At 43.9% G+C, this 19,907-nt stretch overlaps 1 protein-coding gene across 1 annotated transcript in view; it reads right to left on the bottom strand.

Annotated features, from left to right (window-relative positions):
- Positions 1-14,946, bottom strand: part of sdk2a (sidekick cell adhesion molecule 2a) — a 79,857-nt gene extending 64,911 nt beyond the window's left edge. The window contains exons 1-2 of the mRNA XM_070922679.1: positions 14,790-14,946; positions 14,708-14,710 (exon numbers count right to left, since the gene is read on the bottom strand). Coding sequence (XP_070778780.1) covers positions 14,708-14,710; positions 14,790-14,946 — 160 coding nt within the window. The remainder of the gene's footprint in view (positions 1-14,707; positions 14,711-14,789) is intronic.
- Positions 14,947-19,907: the final 4,961 nt, after the last annotated feature.

Below are 19,907 nucleotides of genomic sequence, written 5' to 3'. Positions count from 1 at the left end.
AGTATAAAGGGCCGGTGGGCTGCGGCAGCCTCTCTATTCACTAGAGACAAAACCTGGATCTGTGGCATGATCTGGCTGGCTGGACTTATGAATAGAGCCAGCAATCCAGCAACCACAGACCCTGTTAACCCTTATACTACGAGGCTCTGCCTTGCTGTATCCTACATAGATGGAGAGGGAGGTGCGGTATGTAGTACTAGAGAGGGGGGTAGACGTAGAAACAAAAAAAGTGGCACTGACGATGACAGCTCTGTGCTGCATGTGCACCCATGATAGAGCCATGCGCCACATAAAGAGACTAGGGATTCCAGACACACAGCTGCAATATACAGGGCGACAAGCAGTCAGTGAAAACTCCAGCAGAAATTTACTAACCACAGCCTCATCCCTCACTACTCTCCCACACAAACTTCCTCTTTTATCTCATCCCAAGTGTGGAGGGAAGTTAAAAATAATTCAGAGAAGAAAGGGGGGCTAGCAGACTGACACATTCAAACAAGCTCTGGTGTAAGGGATGAAGCTAAAGCACAGCGGCTGTTGATAAGTTAGGATGGGACAGGCTTTATCCCGGGTGATAAGGGGGGGATGGGCCTCACCACCTTGGCTCTCATTTTCCCGCCGCTTTCATCTCGCTGCACACCGCAGACCTGGTGACTCACCCAGCGAGCAAAACACAACCAAAACCAATAGCCTGCAGATAGCATCTCTTACGCTAACAAGCTTTTCACTTGGGGATACCATCAGCTCCCTGGTTTTCTCATACAGCTAATTAGGGATGGACTGAGAAGCAGACCTGCAGCTATCTATCCACCCTGTTTTTATCCTCTCTCTCCTCTTAGTCTTTTTCAAATCTACAGCTGTTCTCTGTCTCTGTCACTCTTTCTGTCTTTCTCTCTCCCTCTTTCATACATGGAAACACACCTCTACCTCGATTCACTCCACACTCCATTCACCCTTTGCTTTTATCTACCTCTCCATCTTCCAATCCACTACCACTGCTGCCATCACCGCCACTGTGTCCAGCCCAAGGCCACTACTGCCTCTTAATCCCATTAGACCAAACACAATCAATTATCCAGCCAGCCATAAGTATCTGAGAGCATTAAAAGGTTAGCTCAGGAGATTTAAAGCCATTGATGTCTATGACAGGAATGCACCCCTCGTCCCCCACCCTTGAGCACTCCCTGCTTGCCAGCGTGTTAGTGTCTGTGTATGTGTGTCAGCGAGTGTTCATCAACATGACACCCCGGCACCAACTTGAGCCACCATGCAATGCTTGCGGATCTTTAATCATGTCCCTGCAAATTACTGCCTTGTGATGGTAATCGATAAAGCGATAAACGCAGCCAGGCAACCGCAGCTGCTGGAGCAAAGAAATACCGCTGTGGCCACTGGTTGAGTTTTTTTTTTTCTCATAATCTGATCCCCTCTTGCCAAGAGTAAAGGGGGGTGGGGGGTAGAAAGAAAGACTCTCTTCTTCCAAGCAGGCGAGGGGGGGAGAGAACAATGCACCCGCATACACGGTGCTGGCATTGAGAGAGGGAGGAGTTGAGGGGACACAGGTGCAGGTCAATCAATGCTATCTGCAAGATAGACTGATATAATCATATTGTAATCTGGAAATTCACCCCCGCCGGTCCATAAACTCCATGCCCCTCTGCCGTTCCATTCATCGCTTGATCTAATTCTCCCTCTCCCTCGCCTTTATCTTTCACACACACTGCTCTCCTACACTCTTCTCCTCACTGACTCGTTCCTTCTCAGGCGAGAAAATTAAATATGATCATTCCTCTTCAAAGGCACCACTATTAGCCACATAATGAATATTCAGTTAATGTAGCAGAGAGAAGAGACTGTGTGCGGGTAACAGAAATAAGTGACAGCAAGAAAAGAAAGGTGAAACTCTAAAACTAATTTCCAACGGCCTTACAGCACAACTACAAAGAGCAAATGAATGTGCACCAGCCTATCGCTTTCCATGCAGACTTCATAGCCAAATAACACGAAACATTAATTATTACAAACACCTTATTACCATGAAAGAACAGCCCTGTGACATTTAACGATGTGATTGTAGATCTACCTCATCAGAGTCCAATACATCATTTATGGCTCATTAATATATCCAGTGATTAATCATTGATTACGGGGCTATTATGAAATACTTCCTCAAATATCATGTCCCTGATGCGACCTCCGCTGGAAAATCAGTTGGCTAAGGCATGAAAGGCGCTGGAGCACTTGTGGCTCTAACTTTAACTCCACTCCTAAGGACTTGTCTGTCTGCGTTCCAGATGCAGCTGCCAAGCACCTTCTCCACTGGGATTCAAATGTGTTTCCTCATGCAGACACGATAGCCACTTTCCAATTTCAACTTCATCTTAAACCACCAATTTCTGCTGCCGTGGCGGTGATTGAAATATGAAACCCTGCATATATACAGGCCATTACAGTGAATACAAGGCCCCAGCTGCTGTCTGTCGGCACAGGGAAGTGAGAGGAGAAGAAACAACAGGGATCAACTACAGCTGGAACACATTTCTATTTATTTATTATTCAATAACGTTGAATTGGCCCCTGACCCCCTGCAGCAGCTCACGCCAAACTGCCCTCTGAAGAAAATGGCAGCCTTGCTGAATCAGGAGGAAATCAAACAGAATCCCTGGGGCTCAGTGGTATGAGAGTTCAAATCTGACAGAATTTGATGAGTCTCCCCTTTGAGTAAATCCTTTTTTCGCTGTTTTTGATTCACACGAACATAAGTCAAAAGCACAGACACCCACTTTCTAGGGCAACACCATGAACACAGACATGCCAACACACAAATAACAAGTAAATAAATGAGTCATCCCATTAAGCAGAGTCTTTATGAGCATCCTAGAAAGTGATGGGTGTTTTTTTTGCATCTGCTCTCTCCCTCTCCCTCCCTTTCTGTCTCCAATCCCACAAACCAACATGTTTTTTCAGGGGCAACATGCAGTGCTTTTATCTGTCTTTTATGCCTCTCCAATTTTCAACAGAACGGTTTGACGGAAAGGTACTTCTAACCTAATTTCAGCTGGAGAGAAAAGATTATAAAGTAACTGTTGTTCAAGTGCAAAATAAATGATTTGAGTAGCATATAGAACATAGAACAGACACCAGAAAATGGTGGTGGTGGTGGTGGGGGCAAACGCTGCTAACACACTGTTGTCTGCAGCTTTCAAGGTTGTTTCAGCTGTTAATTAGTTCAGTTTGATGGCTTGCATCCATGGGTGCAGTCTAACCCAGTTAAGTCAGATGCTCAATGAGTTTTCTCTGGGCCTTAAATACTGAGCCGCTGCTCTGCAGGAACCTGGCTCAAGGTTAGCACCACAGTGTCAGTCAAGCCCAATGTCCAGCGCACACAGTCTGCCACGCTCCTCAAGTGGCTGCCAGAGAACACTCACCAAGGTTACGTCTGTCAGAGTCAATGAGCATCCCACTTATCTCAATCAAAGTCCTTCACAAATCTTTGAGGGATTGCTCCTGCCTACGCTTCAAACACGGAAAAATAAGGACATTAACTTTCGGAAGGGGGGGGGGGTGGGGGGGTGTTTGGAAGCGGGGGAAACAGTCACGCTGTCGCACCTAAACCGAACAGCTTGACAAATAACATCTTGGATTATTAAGCTGCAACCAATCAAATAAACATCTTCAATTAATCAATTAAAATTGTCGCCTACGGAGGGAAACAGATGAACACATTTGCATATTCTTGTTTGCCATATCGCTCATCTGCGTTAAAGAAAGAACACACTCAGTGATGCTAAATTTTTATTTTTTTTGGTCAGAGCTTTTGGTGTTGACAAATAGAAAACTGAAAAACATATTTCGAAAAGCAAGCCTGCGTGAGATATACTGCACATGTAATAGATTACTCGCTGAATTATTATTATTTTTTTTTTTCATTTTAGTCAAGAAGAAAAAAGTTTCATACTGCACATTTCTGCAACTAGTTTCAAACAGCAGACGCAAAAAAGAAAAGCTAACCGTAGAACTAAAAGCATTCCTCTTTGTATAGTGGATACCAAATGAACAAATGCCTTTCAGTTCATATTGGTTCATTATTAATGGCCGTGTAATGTAATGACTGTTTAAATGCCAAACTGCAATCACAGAAAGATAAATTGACATATCTTCATGGCCCCAAAGTCAGTCTGAAAGTAATGAATTGTGCATTAATGACAATAAATTACTACTGCACTTTGTTTCCACAGGAAACAGTCTATAAATTGGTTGACAAGGAATGCAAATGTGTTGTTTGTGTGGCATAAATCACAAGCTAACAATATGACACCTGTGGATTTTCAAAAAGTAAGAGAAATCCTCTTTCAAGCCAACCCACCTGCTCGATATTTCACACATAATAATAAATGATCCGTTCGCTGTGACATCATGCACAAATGGAGCAATTAGCTATGATGGATGCTGGGATAATTATGATTTCAGGGACATAGTGGTGAGGTAGACACAGGCTTTGATATATCAGATTGTTTGTGTCCGGTGAGTAAATAGTATCACGAGATGACAAGATTGTCATGCTTAAATGCTGGAGCCTTTTTGAATGTCATCATGCTGGGGCATTTGCCTGTGTGTGATGTGTGTGTGTGTGTGTGTGTGTGTGTGTGTGTGTGTGTTTGTTGTTTGTCTGATCCCTGCAACATCCCTCCATCTCCAGGGGCAGCGGTTCCCTCTCTCATCAGCCATGCCCAGCCAATGTGACTGTCACTCCCAATCTGCACTGAGAGGGGAGCCCGTGCCTATTTTTATAAATGTATTCATATTCATTAGCCCTGAGTGTCATTCATAGCAGCAGTTCTTTAATGCGGTGTGTAACCATCAGAGGCTGGAGGAGCCTGCCTCCTCTCATCTCAAAAATTAATAACACAGGCAATCACTGCAAAGGTGCCTACTGTCAAACAACAATGGCTCCTGATTTCCATCAACTATGCGCACTTCCTCATTTCCACATGACACACAAAAAAACACTCATCAGTGGTCTCCCCTTGGGGAATCTCAACAAAAATGCCATTGTAGCAGCCTTTGAAATATGAAATCATTAATTTAAGTGAGAATTAATTACACTGCCCCCCCCCCTTTGACCCACCACAATATTCTGCCTCATAACATCTTGGTGGCAGCCGGTTAATTGTGCAGAATAACTGGTGTGAACGTTGGCTGCTAATGAGAGCAATTAGGCATCAGACTCGCACGAGATTTAACTTCACCCGCTCGCTCAGAGACAGGACACTTTGCCTTGATTGGCTTGTATGCGTCACACATGATGAACTAATTCTACAGAGTCAACCAGCGCACAAGAGTCAAGTCTTTCTCTGCGTGTGATATCTGGGAAAAAGTCCACTGTTCCACGGAGACTGACTGAGCATTAACACTGAACATTTTGACATATAAATATGTTCCTAAAGAATCATTACGACCCATTACGTGTGACTGTTTCTCTCTAATCTGTACATCCACTCTCTCATGCACCATTTTGGGCACTGTGCCTTCTAAAGTAATGGAAGTGGGCTGCTTCTCACAGCCTTGCCATGTTTTTTTCATGGCCATTGTTTCTGCTCCACCCCACTTTAAATCAAGAGCACAATGCACAACCAACCCCCCCAACCCCACTACCCCACCGTACTTCACTCTGGACAACATTAATAAAACAAGCTTTCAATGATGCAGAGTGCAACGCCACATTGGGCTCTGAGCAGTGGTGTGATTAAAGCTTTTAAACACCGCCACCCTTTGAGTTTGCATATGTCAGCTCTGCAGTGTGTGTTTGTAAGAAGGCTGGTTTGGTACATGTTCTCCCTGTCGTTTACCTTGTCTCTTTTTCTCTTCTACCCTATTCCTCACTAATGCAGGGAGGGCAAGAAAAGTGCTGGGTCCACTTTAACATATATAGCAATAACAGGAGCTTCCACAATAAAATCAGAGCAGGGTCCACAGAGGAAGATAAAAGTGGAAATGCAGTTTCTGTGCTACAGTGATTGCATCTGTTGTCCAGGTCTAACAGCTGTACTCCTTCCTATCTTTGCACACTGTACAAACCCAGTTACGTCCTTATTTACCTACCGACAACTAAGTTTTCTGTCGCAGCTTTTCTCTCCTTATAGTCACGATATTGAAGCATTTGAAAGACACTAGCGGATTAGCATACCATGCACTCAAAGAACACGTTTGTGATTGGTCATTTCTTCTCACAGTTCCTTCTCTATAATCTAATGACGGCGACCCCTTGAGTGATTACAGAAATGGAAATAAAGCTTTTTAATTGAATTTCATGAAATTAAACATCGGCCAGAGCAACTTCATTAAAATGATATAATCCCACTGACTCTCCCATTTCTGCTGTCCCCACAGGCAAAGAACATGTCCAGCATTGCTACAGTAAGATATGTGCTCAAAAATTTCCTTTCAAAGAGCGAGGAAATTTCTCTTTGAAAGCCCCACACTTGCAAATTAAAATAGCTTGACCAGCAATTTGTGAAAGCTTTGAGGACAATGAAACTGAAATTTAGCCCGAAGCCTCTACAACAGCAACACAAGTCGGAGCAGCTGCAGCCATCATGTGTCCACGTGTAGAATCTGCTCACAAAAGGGGAAACAACAAGACTCAACCCTTCCTTTGTTTCCGCCGTAATGCTCTTGCTTAAGTCAGGCATCACAAATCAGTTTTGAGCCATCATATGTACGTCACATGTGATGTAGATCCGATTTGGCTTTACCCTCTTGGGTAAAGCTCTGTGCAGCCTAAAGTGTGTTCACATGTCCGCTGCATCTCCAGTGTGGAGACGGGGGGCCATCATTCTCAGAAGTCCTCCTGGTGCAGTACAGTACATGTTCCCAACAGGGGACGCTTGGGCTCGTTTGTTTAGGTACATCTCTCTGGCTCTGAGACAAGAGGAGACAGTGACCGAGGCATTTGGGACATGGCAGTCCCCTGCAGAATTAAACAGGCTGCGTCTCAAGCCCCAGTGACAGGAAATCTCACTCAGATCACAGGAGGCAGTGCTGATTGCGTCTGACATATGCATCCTCTTCCCTCAGATGTAATGTCTTTGTTTTGTCTGGATCACTTGTGTGTAGGCATTTGTGTAGCCTATGCGTGTGTGTGTGTGTGTGTGTGTGTGTGTGTTAGAGCAGCGGTGTCTTTCTCCATTCAGCCCACTTCTCTTCTAAAATTGAAACTGTGACCTTTTTCTACATATTGCCTGTCTGTGAGAGTGTGTAAGAGCTAAACAGTGTGTAAAAAGGATAATTCAAAATTAAACAATTAGACTCAGGGGAGGATAACCAGAGATGGGTAGTGTCTAACAGGCCGAGCACACCACTCACATACAGGGGTGAATGTATAAAAAGGCTGGCAGTGGGAGAAGTGGAGGGGTTACTGTTTGGGCTCAAACTGGGCACACTAATCCCTTTGATCCCCCCATTTTACTGTCAGCTGTTTCCTAGCTACCGTCGGATCTGCACAGAATTTAGGATTTGTGCTACTGTACACCACAGCAATCTCTACCCCACTGATGCAGCGCTCTCCTTTCTTTCCTCCATCAATACCCCACCCAGCCTCCAGCCTACCCCCCCCCCCCCCAATTGCCTCCTAACAACGTCCATAGCAATATTCATTCCTCTTTCTGTTCCCCTTTCTCCGCCACCTCACTGCAGTTGGCAGCGGGTGTGACATGGCAGGGAGACAGGTTAAATTGGAAAGTATTTTGCACAGAGGACCATCAGAGCATGACGCTTCACTCTGAAAAAGCTGATTCTGATTTTGTCTATTCACACGAGACACCATGGCGGTGCCCCACTTTCATTAGTTGTGCCGAAAACAGCATTCAAAAACTGGTTTGGTCTTTTGAGAAAGCTCCATTTAGCGATAATGAAACAATCTGCGCGCGTGTGTGCAGACGCATGTGTTAGAGGAAGAAAATGTGTTTGCGTATTATCGTACATGTACACTTTTGCCGTGTGCATGTTTGCGCATCTGCTTGCACGCATTAAAGTAATAAAGGCACTTTTATTAGATTCCTATTTCAAGCTGCCTTGAAATTAAAATAAATAGGCTTCTGTATCTGCACAGGATCTCTTTTGTCCTTGTCAGTCTCGGTTGCTTTCACAGGTTGAATGCCCCACAGGCTTCCCGCTTAACCTCTGAGGATCTCTCCCAAACTGATCCTAAATCATTCCAGGCAGAAACACATGATGGCCTCGATTTGCGTATTGGCAGATTCATGCTTCATTGTCAAACACTGGCTCTCCATGGCCCTGCATCTATTAATCCTGTAAGCATGTAGAAGCATAGAGAAAATGACATCTCAATTTGCTGATGTCAATAGGAGCTGCTGTACTGATTTTCGTATGTACTGTACACTTACATAATTTGTATCATTCAAGCAGAAAAGCTCTAACACCTCCCCTTTTTTTCTGGAGCCTTTGTTCAATGTGTATGTTTTTAATTAAGTACTTTAAATCTTACAAGTCAATTCTTTAGCATATAAATGAAAATGTAATGATCCAGCACATTACTAGAGAAAGGTTTGTCTGAATATGTCGTCACTCATTGTCTTCTCAAGAAACGTAGTTGCATAAATACCCAAATAACTGTGACAGATTAAAAACACAGAAATCATCAGGTTGAAGTTTGTTTTTTAGGTCTCCACCCTTAGGAGAGGAAAGCAGGCTCACATACAGAGATGGACGAAGGCTTTGTCTGGGCTTTCACTCAAGGTTGAATCCCGCCATATGCTTTGAGTCTCGGACCTGAGGCGCTGTCATGGCTTGTGCTGAGGGGCCATGGACAGGGAATCCAGATGTGACATGAGCCACAGAGCAGAAGCCCGTCGTACTGCTGTCAGCTCCTATCATCACCACACTTCTTAACTGACACGCTGCTGATGTTAGAGGCAAGGATAGTGATCAAAGATATGTGTACATTAAAGTGCTGCCATGCTACAGTGACAACCAGTTCTACTCTGCCATGCATACCAGACAGGAATTCCTTATCAGCAAACACAAAAGTGCTACTGGATGAAATTGTAGGTAGGAATTTCTTTAGATTTATCTCAGCTGATGCCTTTGCATGTTCCGTGCTTTAACATCCACACTGACTTCCCTGGTATCTCTGTTGTAAGCCATTTATTTACAGTGAAGGCGGAGTACTGTCAGAATGTGACAGGAGTGGGGAGGGCCTGATGTGTTGCTCTGCCTATTGTGAGGAAGAGGAAGACGGCAGGTGTTGGGAAACAAAAGGGATATCAAACATGATATGGAATCCCATGTGGCCAGGAACAGGACAATGGGGAATGAGAGTCAGCTCTGGTCCTAATCAATACTGAGCACAAGGCATTGAGATGCAGCTTGAGGCATTTCGCCAGGCCCCCTAGCGGGACCGGTAGGCCTGCTGCCAAGCACAGCCTGAGCAGAGCAGCAAACTCAGCCCTGCAGATGGAGAGCATGGAGGCTCCTTCTTTCCAGATGAGACCCTGCCCCGTGGACAGGAAGTATGCCATGGACTGAAATAGCTTCTCTGCTCACCCAGCACTGCCTAACCTGCAGACCCTAACCCTGACCCCACCTCCATGCACGGTGCTCAAACAGCAAGGTAAACGTTGGCAGTATATCAGCTGGAGGATGTAGCTATGATAGTAAAACGAGCAGGCAGTTCCATATGTCGTGGGGCTTGTTGTTCATCTGACTCTCTTCTATTTCTTTTGCCATTTTCCTGTATTGAGTGAAATGGCAATATTGGCGTGTCTATCCACGTCATCACTTACTGCAGGGAAACTCGCAGCTGGTTGGGGGGCAACATAACATAAGTGTTGTGTGATTGGTTGCGGACAGCAGAAGAATGGAGCCGAATGTCAAGATGTGAATTCACTCGTGTGAATGTACAAAGAAAAATGGATTGTACCACCAGTTGTTTGTAGAAAAAAACATGCCCCCCCCCCACCACCACAGTTTCTCCTCCATTTCTCCATTTCTTTGCCTTTTTTGCCATTTTATTCACAACACAAGAATACACTCACCAGTCCCCAGGAGGGGCAAGCTGAATGAGAGCAGAGATTCAGTGCGTACATTATGCTGTAAAAAGCATTGTTTCTCACCACAGTTTTCCTCGAGTTGCCTTTGTATTGTTTAAATGTTTACATGGAACAGCTTGGGGGCTTGAAGACAGATGTATGGTCCAAGAATACTGCCTCAGTACAATCCCTCTTTTCCCTGGATGAAAGTAATGACACCATTTTGAGGGCTTTTCAAACCGCTCCTAAGAATGACGCTTTGATGAAGCAGCATGCACAACATCTTTGCTCCCTTGTCAAAATGATATTTGACAAATTAAACGAATAGTGCCACTTTGAATCCCATTCCCTATCCAAGGTCATTTTCTCTTTCAGTTTCAGTCCCAGCTCAGGGCCTGTTCGGAGACATTTCCTTTTGTTCTTGATAGTTGAAGAGGTGCCTCCTGGTCCTGTGTCAGATTGATTAGACTTTTAGCCAGGAGAATTAATATGTGAAGAATTTGTCTGTTTCCCCCTGCAGCGCTTCTCCCCTCAGTCTCATCAGTAAACAAGGAGACATGAAAACAAAACCACTTCCAGCTATGTGATTAAAATTGGCCCCCAAAAGAAGGACTTACCTCCACAGTCAATGCTGCTATTATTGAAAAATCTAATTTGAGAAGCCTGTACCTTTCCCAAACTGTATTTTTCACGAGAAAAAGAAAATCCGTTTGCATAACATGATTTTGTGGGCTGAAGATTTTGCCTAACCCCACAGGTTGCATCATGCCTTGTATTCTCATTAAAAAGACGCAGGTTTGCGTTACTGTGTGCCTACTTTAGCCGATAAAATACTCAACACAAACTCGTACCATAGTAACAAGTACTTAGCGGTAGCACAGTAAAACTCCTGCATAGTAAGTAACAATTTCAGCTAGCTGCCGAAATATGGAAGCGTGACAGACACATGGTGGGAGATAGAACACTTTGCCCCATGCAAATAGCCATTACCATAGCCCTTTGGGCAAATGGCAATTACTGGGCGAAGGGTGAATGCCAAAACCCTGTGGTACAAGTTAATTTGATTAAATTTCCATTATGAACTATAAACACAGTTTTGCTGCTCGACTGAGCCAATTAAAGGCCTCCTGAAGCTAAAAAACGTTGACAGCGCAGCGGCCCTATTGTTCTTAAACAATAAAGTAGATACTAATCATTCGTCACCCTTAAACAGGTTTGAGGCACTTGTATTTTCCGAAACATTACCATTAATTTTTGTTTTGAAAACCTATCATGCTTTCTCATTCATTTATTTTTGTTGCCAGTGAGCACAGACTTTTTTTTTTTCTAATTCAGCTGTGATATGTTCCATCTTGGTGAATAAAGCATCCGGTGGCAACATGAATAAACATGTGTAGACAGCATTTGGCAGCCAGAGAAAAAGCAGCCAACCAGCCAGGCGCTGAAGACACACGAGGAGTCTGATTTGGAAGTCGGGCTGCCACCGCGTTTCACCTGAGGCTGTGCAAGCCACTAGCTGGTCTTTCTGGCCATGAGCCACGTTGTGAAGAAAACAAGCATTTAGTCCAAATTTCAGCAGACATCTGTTAGCTCTCTGGAGAAGTAAACATGTTTAATTAACTACATTTCACCAAACACGGAGATGCATATGTCATAAATATGCACTGTGCGTAATTATGGCATGGTAGCTGTGAAGTTACAGCACTCCCACGTCACTGTGCCCCGTATGGGACTTGTGACGTGATCAAAGTGCTTTAAGTTTAGGAAAACGCAATGATTTCATCACATAGGGCTCAGGATTTAGTATCATGTCTAAAATCAGATGCCCGAGGCCAGTGTGGCGTCAATGTGAGTATGTGGGTCTACTTTTGTGGAGCTACATGCAAAACAGATTAGGCTTTCTATTATTTGTGATGGAGTGTTGTACGTGTGGGCGCAGACGATCGGGTTTGTCATCAGTCTTTGTTGGAACTAGGAGATGCCTTTGATTCTATTAAAACTGTATTATATTTCTCTTGATGGAGTTGTGTAATCTCGTACACATTGATTTTTCTATCTTTCTGTGGATGTGTTTGCATGCGCGTGTGCGTTAGTGTGTCACTGATGTAGATGAATTATGATCTGGTGCCCGCATTAAAGCAGGGAGGTTTAATCACACAAGGATTCAGAGTGTTTTAAACAAATGCTTTTTTGTAAGCATGGTGGATTATCATAAGATTTAAAGATTTGGAAATGGCTGACAGCTGTCAAGCTGCATAATAACGTACGTCCAGAAAATTATAGCAGCTGCCGGTTGGCAGAATGTCAATGCTGCCATCTAGATTAAAGCTCAATAGACAGGAACATACAGTAAGCACCAGCAAGCACACACTTTTACAGGCAGAGACAACAAGATGCACATAGAAACACAGTCAGACACAAGACACACGGGTAGATTTCAGCAGTAGAGGCTTTAAGGAGGGGTGAGAAGATACAGAGACCGCTAAGAGGTGAAGAAAGACAAAACCTCACATCTATTTACTTGGTATTTTGATAAGGGGGGTCTAAATGAGTCTTAAAATGGCCTGCTGAGAGCAGCCTGTGGCAAAAGAAAGATTCCCCCGTGGACTCTATCAGGTATCCTCTTGTGCACTGGAGCCACCAGTATTAAACGCAGCAGGAGCCTCAGTAGGAACCTGTTGCAAAACAAGTACATGCCACCTCCGGTTCCCCCGTGGGCCTGTATGTTGACATCCTCAGAGGTCCTCCGCTCTCTGGGAATGAGTACAGAAACTCTACCTTTATGCACAGGCACAGCCACACTGCCAGTCATTTGCAAACACGGATGCCCCTTGAGGATGAGATCTGCTATCTACTTCAGAGGAACAAGACCTCTCTGGTTTGTGAGAGGACCCCCTGCAAAGAATGCAACTGCGTCCTCGCTAAAGAACCTAAAGCGATTGTGCGCCTTAGAGGAGGTCTTTCTCAATTGAAAGAGCGGGCAGACAGAGGAGTGAATCTCTCACCAATGCTAATGCGCAGCCGGGAACATTCAAGGGGCCTGAATACCAACTGCAAGGATGAGAAAGAGGTCTGTTTGGGGAGAAAAGGTAAAGCCCTGTGAAGTAGCCTTGAAGCGCTCAACAGATCCTCACAGACTCCAGGCATGTTAGCTGGAGAAAAGGATGGTAATAACAGCTAGAGGAACTGTGCCCTGCATAATAAGAGACGCCTGAGACTCTTTTCAGATAAGGTTGGGAGCACTTTAGAGCAATGCGACCTGTTCAAAGACAAACAAGCAAAGGGATTATGCTGCTTTTAGCACTTTGGAGCACTAAGAATTGTGATTATAAGATGGGGAATGCATGCAATGAAGCCACTTCTCATATGAATCAACTTCCAACATAAGACTTTTTTTTTCTCCTTGGGGACCTATTGAAGTAAATATCTCAAGGATTTGTATGTCAAACATGCGTCTTTCTTCCTTTAGCTGACCCTCTGCAACAAAAACCTTGACTCTGCGGTTGTATTCTGAAGCGTAATATTAAATGCCATCCAATGTGAATATGCATCAAGACTGCTGATGAAACCCATAGGCCAGTCAGCCCACACTTCATCCGTTATCAACTTACCTTCAGTTCTTGTGACAAATGGCAGTTATGCTTTTCCAATTATGAAATATGGAGGCAGGACGTATTTGCTCTCGCTGGCTTTCTGTCTCCATCCACCCTCTACTGTACATCTAATTACCTTCTCACTGGTCAAGAGGCACAGGTCACCCACTGACAGATGACAAGTCACAAGCCACACCAATTTCACAGTAATTGTATGATTAGTGTAGATCATGTACACGCCTGTATACATATACCTCTGACTGTGCTGGGTGTGAATAAAAAACCTACATAATTTATTCATTCTGTACCATGCACATTACTTTCACACAGCCTGTGAGTGAGGCTGCAAAAGTGGACATTGGGCAGATGCAATGCAACCTTCAAATAATGGCCCTGCTTCGTTCTCCAATAGTCATATTCATACAAGTTAATGACTGGCTGTGCTAGGCTATTAAGGCGGCCTATAGGCAGGCTCAATCTGCAGGCAGAGAAACTATTTGTTCTGTTTCTCAGCCAGAGCCACTGGTCTTTTCGCTGGAAATGAAGGACATTTTTTTACAGGTCATGAGGAGCCTTACAAAATAACTATTAACCCCCAAGCCTTTTTAAACATGCTGTAAAACTAATAACATGAATATTAAGATATGATATCTAGAATGTTTAAAGCCACAGACAGAGCACTTACACTGTGTTATAATGATTAACTGTTTGATGCATTTTAAATTGCTCACAGTGACAAATCATATGGGGCTCATTTAAACCAACCAACATTTGTCACTAAATATTAGTTTTGCAGAGGCAGGCTGAGCTGCTTGAGCGTTTGGAGTATGTTGTGGTTACAGCAGTAATGTGGTGGAAGAGAAGCCGACAGTTTACACACGTTGTTGTTTGAGGAAACGAATTTAACAAATGACGAATTATTTAGTGTGTGTCCGGCATTGTGAAGTAACTGGTCTAAGTTTGGCCACATGATCTGGATCTTTATCATTTTTGGAACAGTTTTTGTTGTCCATTTTTTTTTTTTTTTTTTTTTTGCCTAACCTTATCTATGACTAGCTCCACCACCGACTTTCTTGTGCGCTTCTCTGGTCGCTTCCAACAACAGTAGCTACACTATGTGGACCAAAAAACAAAAAGAAATTCTTACCTTGAGCCTGAGCGCTGAGAATGCGAGTCGCCGACAGCAGAATCCACCAGGACACCCACACCTGTCCGACCTGCCCAGCCCGTCCAGCTGTAACCATGGTCCGCGGCGCCACCGTCGAGCCCCCGGTGCGCCTTCCCCGTCTCCACGCTGGGAACATGTTGCTCGGTGGCCACACACTCCCGGGAAGAGTCCTGGCTGCTGCTGGTCCTGTGCGTCAGACTGCTCCTCACTGGTGAGTGACTGGAGGGGGGGTGGTGGTGGTGGGGGGGGGGGTTGTGGAAGAGAGCTCACTCCGTCAGAGAGCACCAGGCATGCAGACAGGCACGCGGTAGTATGGAAAGCCTGTGGACAAGTCCCGCATGAGCAAGGCGGAGTCAGTCCAATTGAATTTGCTCGGCTGTCAAGTGTGCGAGACGGAATATTGACATCATCTTCTTACTGCTCCGAATAACCTCCGAGTGCATCGCAGGGAGATGAGTGAAAATAGAAATATAGAGAGCGAGATGGTGGCTGCAACACGGTCCCCAAGTTCATGTGATGTGTCTAGATGACAGCTTTTTGCCCAAATATGTGTCAGTGTCATATGTCACTCCTCAGAAATGGAATAAAAAAGAGATGAGTTATTTGTTTTGTTCTCTAAGTGCCTTCCCGTTGCAACTGTCCTTGAGCAAGGCACTTCAGCAACGCCAGCCGCCGTATTTAATTACCCAGTGGTCAGCAGTCGGTTGCATTGTAGCTCCCAGGTGTGTGCGCAAAGTGGAAATAGACTCAGTCCAGCTTCCTACAGAGGTTAAAAAGGTTTTCTTTTACTTATAAAACGACCACTGTTGTGCTCCTGATTTGTCATTACTGGTGGCCACTGACTACACATTCGGACAGTTTTTTTTTTTTATGAATTGACCCTCTCATAGACTATAGCAGTGCGCAAAGCCTGAGCCAAACAATGCCAGGACAAGTGCTCTGTACGCTATTGCCACCACGCGGCAGAAAGCGGTAGGAAATATCAATCTGGACGGCTATGATTGATTGCTGACACATTAAAACCAAAAAGCCTGGCTTTTCAAAAGTACCTGATGACAACTAAATCTTTCCAAATAGCTGTTTTTGGATGTGTTTACTGCCATGGATAAAGCATTAACTGGGTCACAGACTAAAAGTAAATGGTATGAGCCCTGTTCTGTAAATCTATTTATTCTGCATTGGCCCCAGTAAACCCTGACTTCTGTGGTGTGGCTGAAAGCGGTACAGCCAAAACCATTACACAAAAGAATTGCATAGAAAACAGCTTACACCTGAACGATTTAATGTGATTCAGAAACGAGTTTGAGATCTTGTAGGACGGCAGACTGTCGTCGTCTGTGAATGCTCACCCCATCAGGATGCTCCCTCCACCACCACACAAAGGATAAAAGGCAAGTTGAAGCACACAGAAATGGCGGGCACTCCTGAAAACAGAGGAGGGGTACATATGGGCTGTGATATCGGCTTTGTTGTCCTTGCTTCTTTTGAACTCACTGAAAAATGCATGCAGGGCAAAGTAAGCTTCAAAGAGCTGCCACAATATTTCTGCCTTAAAAACACGTATGTGTGCAGTAATATCGACTAACAGGGAACATCCAAGCCACCAAGAGCATGGTGAAGCCTGCCGCTGCTTTTCAAAGTGTAAATAGAGGTGGGTGCTCTGCGCCTGTGGGCTGTTGCCTCACCTCCGTCCCTTTTAAGCTGTGCATTGTGTAGTCCCACAGTGAATCTGTCCCCCTGTCCTTTGCTCTACAAATAGCCAACATCCCTTTTTCCCTATGTCTTACAACGTCTTACTGCCAGCAGGGGCTCATTTGGTGTCATCCATTGCTCCCTCCTTTTTTTTCCTCTCTTCTCACCCCGCTGCCACCCCATGCACCAACCCCCTCCTGATAATGATGTGCTGATTATGAGGCTCTTAGGCCAGCAGATTGCTCTCCAGTCTCATTCGCATGCAGTGGAAAATTGCTGCTGTCTTGGAGCCCCCACCCCGCTGTGCATATCAGGCAGGTTGACATTAGCAAGCTGCTGGGAACAGTGTTCAGGCACGAGGGCAGGTGCTCTGTCTCCGTCTCTATAACTGTTCTGCAGGAGAGGAAACAGAGGCTGCCTGATGCTACAAGCCACGCTGAGGGGGGGGGGGCATCACAGGCTGGTGTCAAACAATACGTATTGTGTAGCTGACATTTATACATTCTCTTGCAGACAATCGTCACCTTTACTTACCAAGTGAGAAACTCTGCATTAGTGTTACCCAACAAACAAATTCACTCATCTACTAACATCACAGCTGCTCCATTAAAGACAGAAGTCTTGTTATAATGTGTTTAATCAAAGTGCTTCATTTATATGACCAGTAAACTAAATGACAACTAAAAGTGTTATTTACTAAAAATTATATCAAGTTATGGCATTTTTCACGATGTATCATAACAGTCCTTGGTGGACTAAATGAATAGGCATTCACAGGCCACATTACTTCAGTGACATTGACTGGTTAACTTCAAATTAAGGTTGTGCGATTCTTACAAAGAAAATATATCTTCATTTTCATTCTGAAACCTTGGACAACCTTGGACACGTGTTTTAAGACTCCCTCTTAACAGATCTTTTCTTTTTCTTATAACAAACAACAACTTGTCTCAATCAAGTGTAATTTTCTTTCCAGTCTTGAAAGCTGTATGTGAAATAAAATTACTTGTTAAGAGACAGTGTAGCATTCAACTCGTCTAGATCAACGCTTCTCAGAGACACCATTCATCAGAATCTTTGGACGTTCCAACATGTTCAGACTAGCTCTCAGGGTCACCGACAGTCGCTTGGCAGGTTACTGCAGTTCACCGTCAGCGGGGCTGTAACCATAATGCACTCTCATGTAGCATCACAACTAAATAAATACTCATGTTGCTCTGGGAGATGGGCAATGCACCATGGCCTTTTGAAAAGCTGTTCTCTTTCCATCAACTCGCCTGATTTGAAATGGCTTGATTGAAATGAACTTCATTTGAGATTGGCCCTGTGCTGCCTCACATACGCATGCAGGCATGATAGTGCAAAGGCAAACAAAGTGGCCATGAAGTACCAGCCTCTGCCTATCGCATCTCTGGGTACAAACAGTAAAGTTCTCTATCTGTTTTAAACAAGCAAAACAGTCCAGCCATTCACTTCAGCTTTGTTCTTCATTGTCTGTGTTCCTCTGGAGACGCTGCTGCCATTTGTCACACATGTTGTTGTTGTTGATCTTCCAATGTGGATGTGCTTTCCTCAGACAAAAAATAAGTGCCAGCACACACACACACACACACACACACACACAGACACGTACAGTACATACACTGCACAATGTTGCTGCATCAGTTGTGACACCTCATCTGTAGTATCTCACATAGAAAATCTGATTCCTCCCCAGTAACAGATCATCTCACAGCTCTGTCCTTGAGACAGTGCTAAACTGCAACTGCAAATTTAAACATGAAAAATACAACCAAACTGCTGCTACGAGATGCATGGCTGTGTCTGAGCAAAGACATCAGAGGGTAGTATTGTATGTCACACCCTTGGATCTGTTTTCTCACCACAACAAAACCTAATTTGTATTTATTTGAGCGCCTTCTAGCAGCTGAAATACTTTCACCATAACAACTTAACACTTAACTTTCAAAATACATTATTCTTAAAATAATAGTATATTAACTATAAAATCAACTGCACATCAAATACCTGTAGTCAGGTTATCTGAGTTTATGTGTTGTTAAAAAGACAAAACAGTACTGGGTAGGTCTCAGAATATTAATAATATAAAAATATTATACTGTTATCACCCAAGGGACAACTCACTTAGGAATATTGCCTTGAATCACTGGCATAATTGGTCTCCTCCAGTCTCACTTTGATGTAAATAACATTAGCAATTTTCCAGTCATTTTGCATTGATCTTCCACTGCAGAATTCTGCCCCAAGAAGCAGCTGGAAATTGAATGTCTTAAACTGGAGATGTGAAGGGTGCATTTCATTCAAGTTGTCAGAGAAACTGCACTACCTGAAAGATGCAACATTATTGGGATTGATTCTGTGCCTTGCCAGAGGCAATTTCTGTCCACCATACACTGGCAGAAATGAGCACATGAAATGGTATACATACACATGCACACGCATTACATTTCATGGCCATTGCAGAGTCAAACAGTTACATTATGACTTCACATTATGCTGTAAACTGCCACTCTAGGGCCAAGTCTTTATCAGACTGTTTGCTTTGAAAGCAATTCTTTTCATAAATCCACCGTGCTACTTGACAATCTGACATTTGTTTAGGGTTTGTTGTGTTCTGTTTTATGTTCCTAACTATTCCTCCCTCCTGTGTCACTCCCTGTGACCTTCACCACACTGATTTGACAATTTATTGTTTCTACTTCCTCTCCAAGTCCTTGTTTGGAATGAATAGCTTGCAAGAGAAAGCACTGTTTGTAGAAATAGTTTTGTTTTGTTCCTCTGTCCTTTCTCTTACTTAGTTGGCTCCATTTGGGCAGCTGATAGTGTGGCAGCTGTAGCACTCTGCAGCATCTAAAGACATTACTGTCATTATGGTCATTTTGAGATGTAGAAAGAGTGCAAAAATGTAGTTTACAGCCCTACATAGATAGCAAAACAATCAGTATTTACCACATTGTGCTGCAGAGGTATGAGTTTCTTACAAAATAAATCGATACAACTAATCAATAACTATGACTGCTTGCTTTTCCTTGCATATGAAAAGCAGTTCATAAATCCCAAGAGAGTTTGGATCACTGTAAACAAAAGCGAGCTAAAATGTGAAAGGGAGAAGCATTAGAGAGCAGATCCCTGATAATTTTAGATCACCGGCTGATAAAGGTCATCTTTGTCATCTTCATATTCAGCTGTTGGAGGGTAATTAAAGCAGCTATTTACATGCAGAGCAAAATAATTTCCCCCACTAGTTCTCGGCTCTGCCTTTCGGCTGATCGCATCACACTGCTAAATCCTTGAGCCCATAAACCCCGCCATGGTATATCATGGCATTAAAAAATACCCTGGGCACACTAAAGATTAGGTGGGATGAATAGAGATATAGAAGCC

Source organism: Enoplosus armatus, chromosome 17, assembly GCF_043641665.1.
Source record: "Enoplosus armatus isolate fEnoArm2 chromosome 17, fEnoArm2.hap1, whole genome shotgun sequence".
Lineage (NCBI taxonomy): Eukaryota > Metazoa > Chordata > Actinopteri > Centrarchiformes > Enoplosidae > Enoplosus > Enoplosus armatus.
This window is presented reverse-complemented; position numbering and strand designations above follow the sequence as displayed.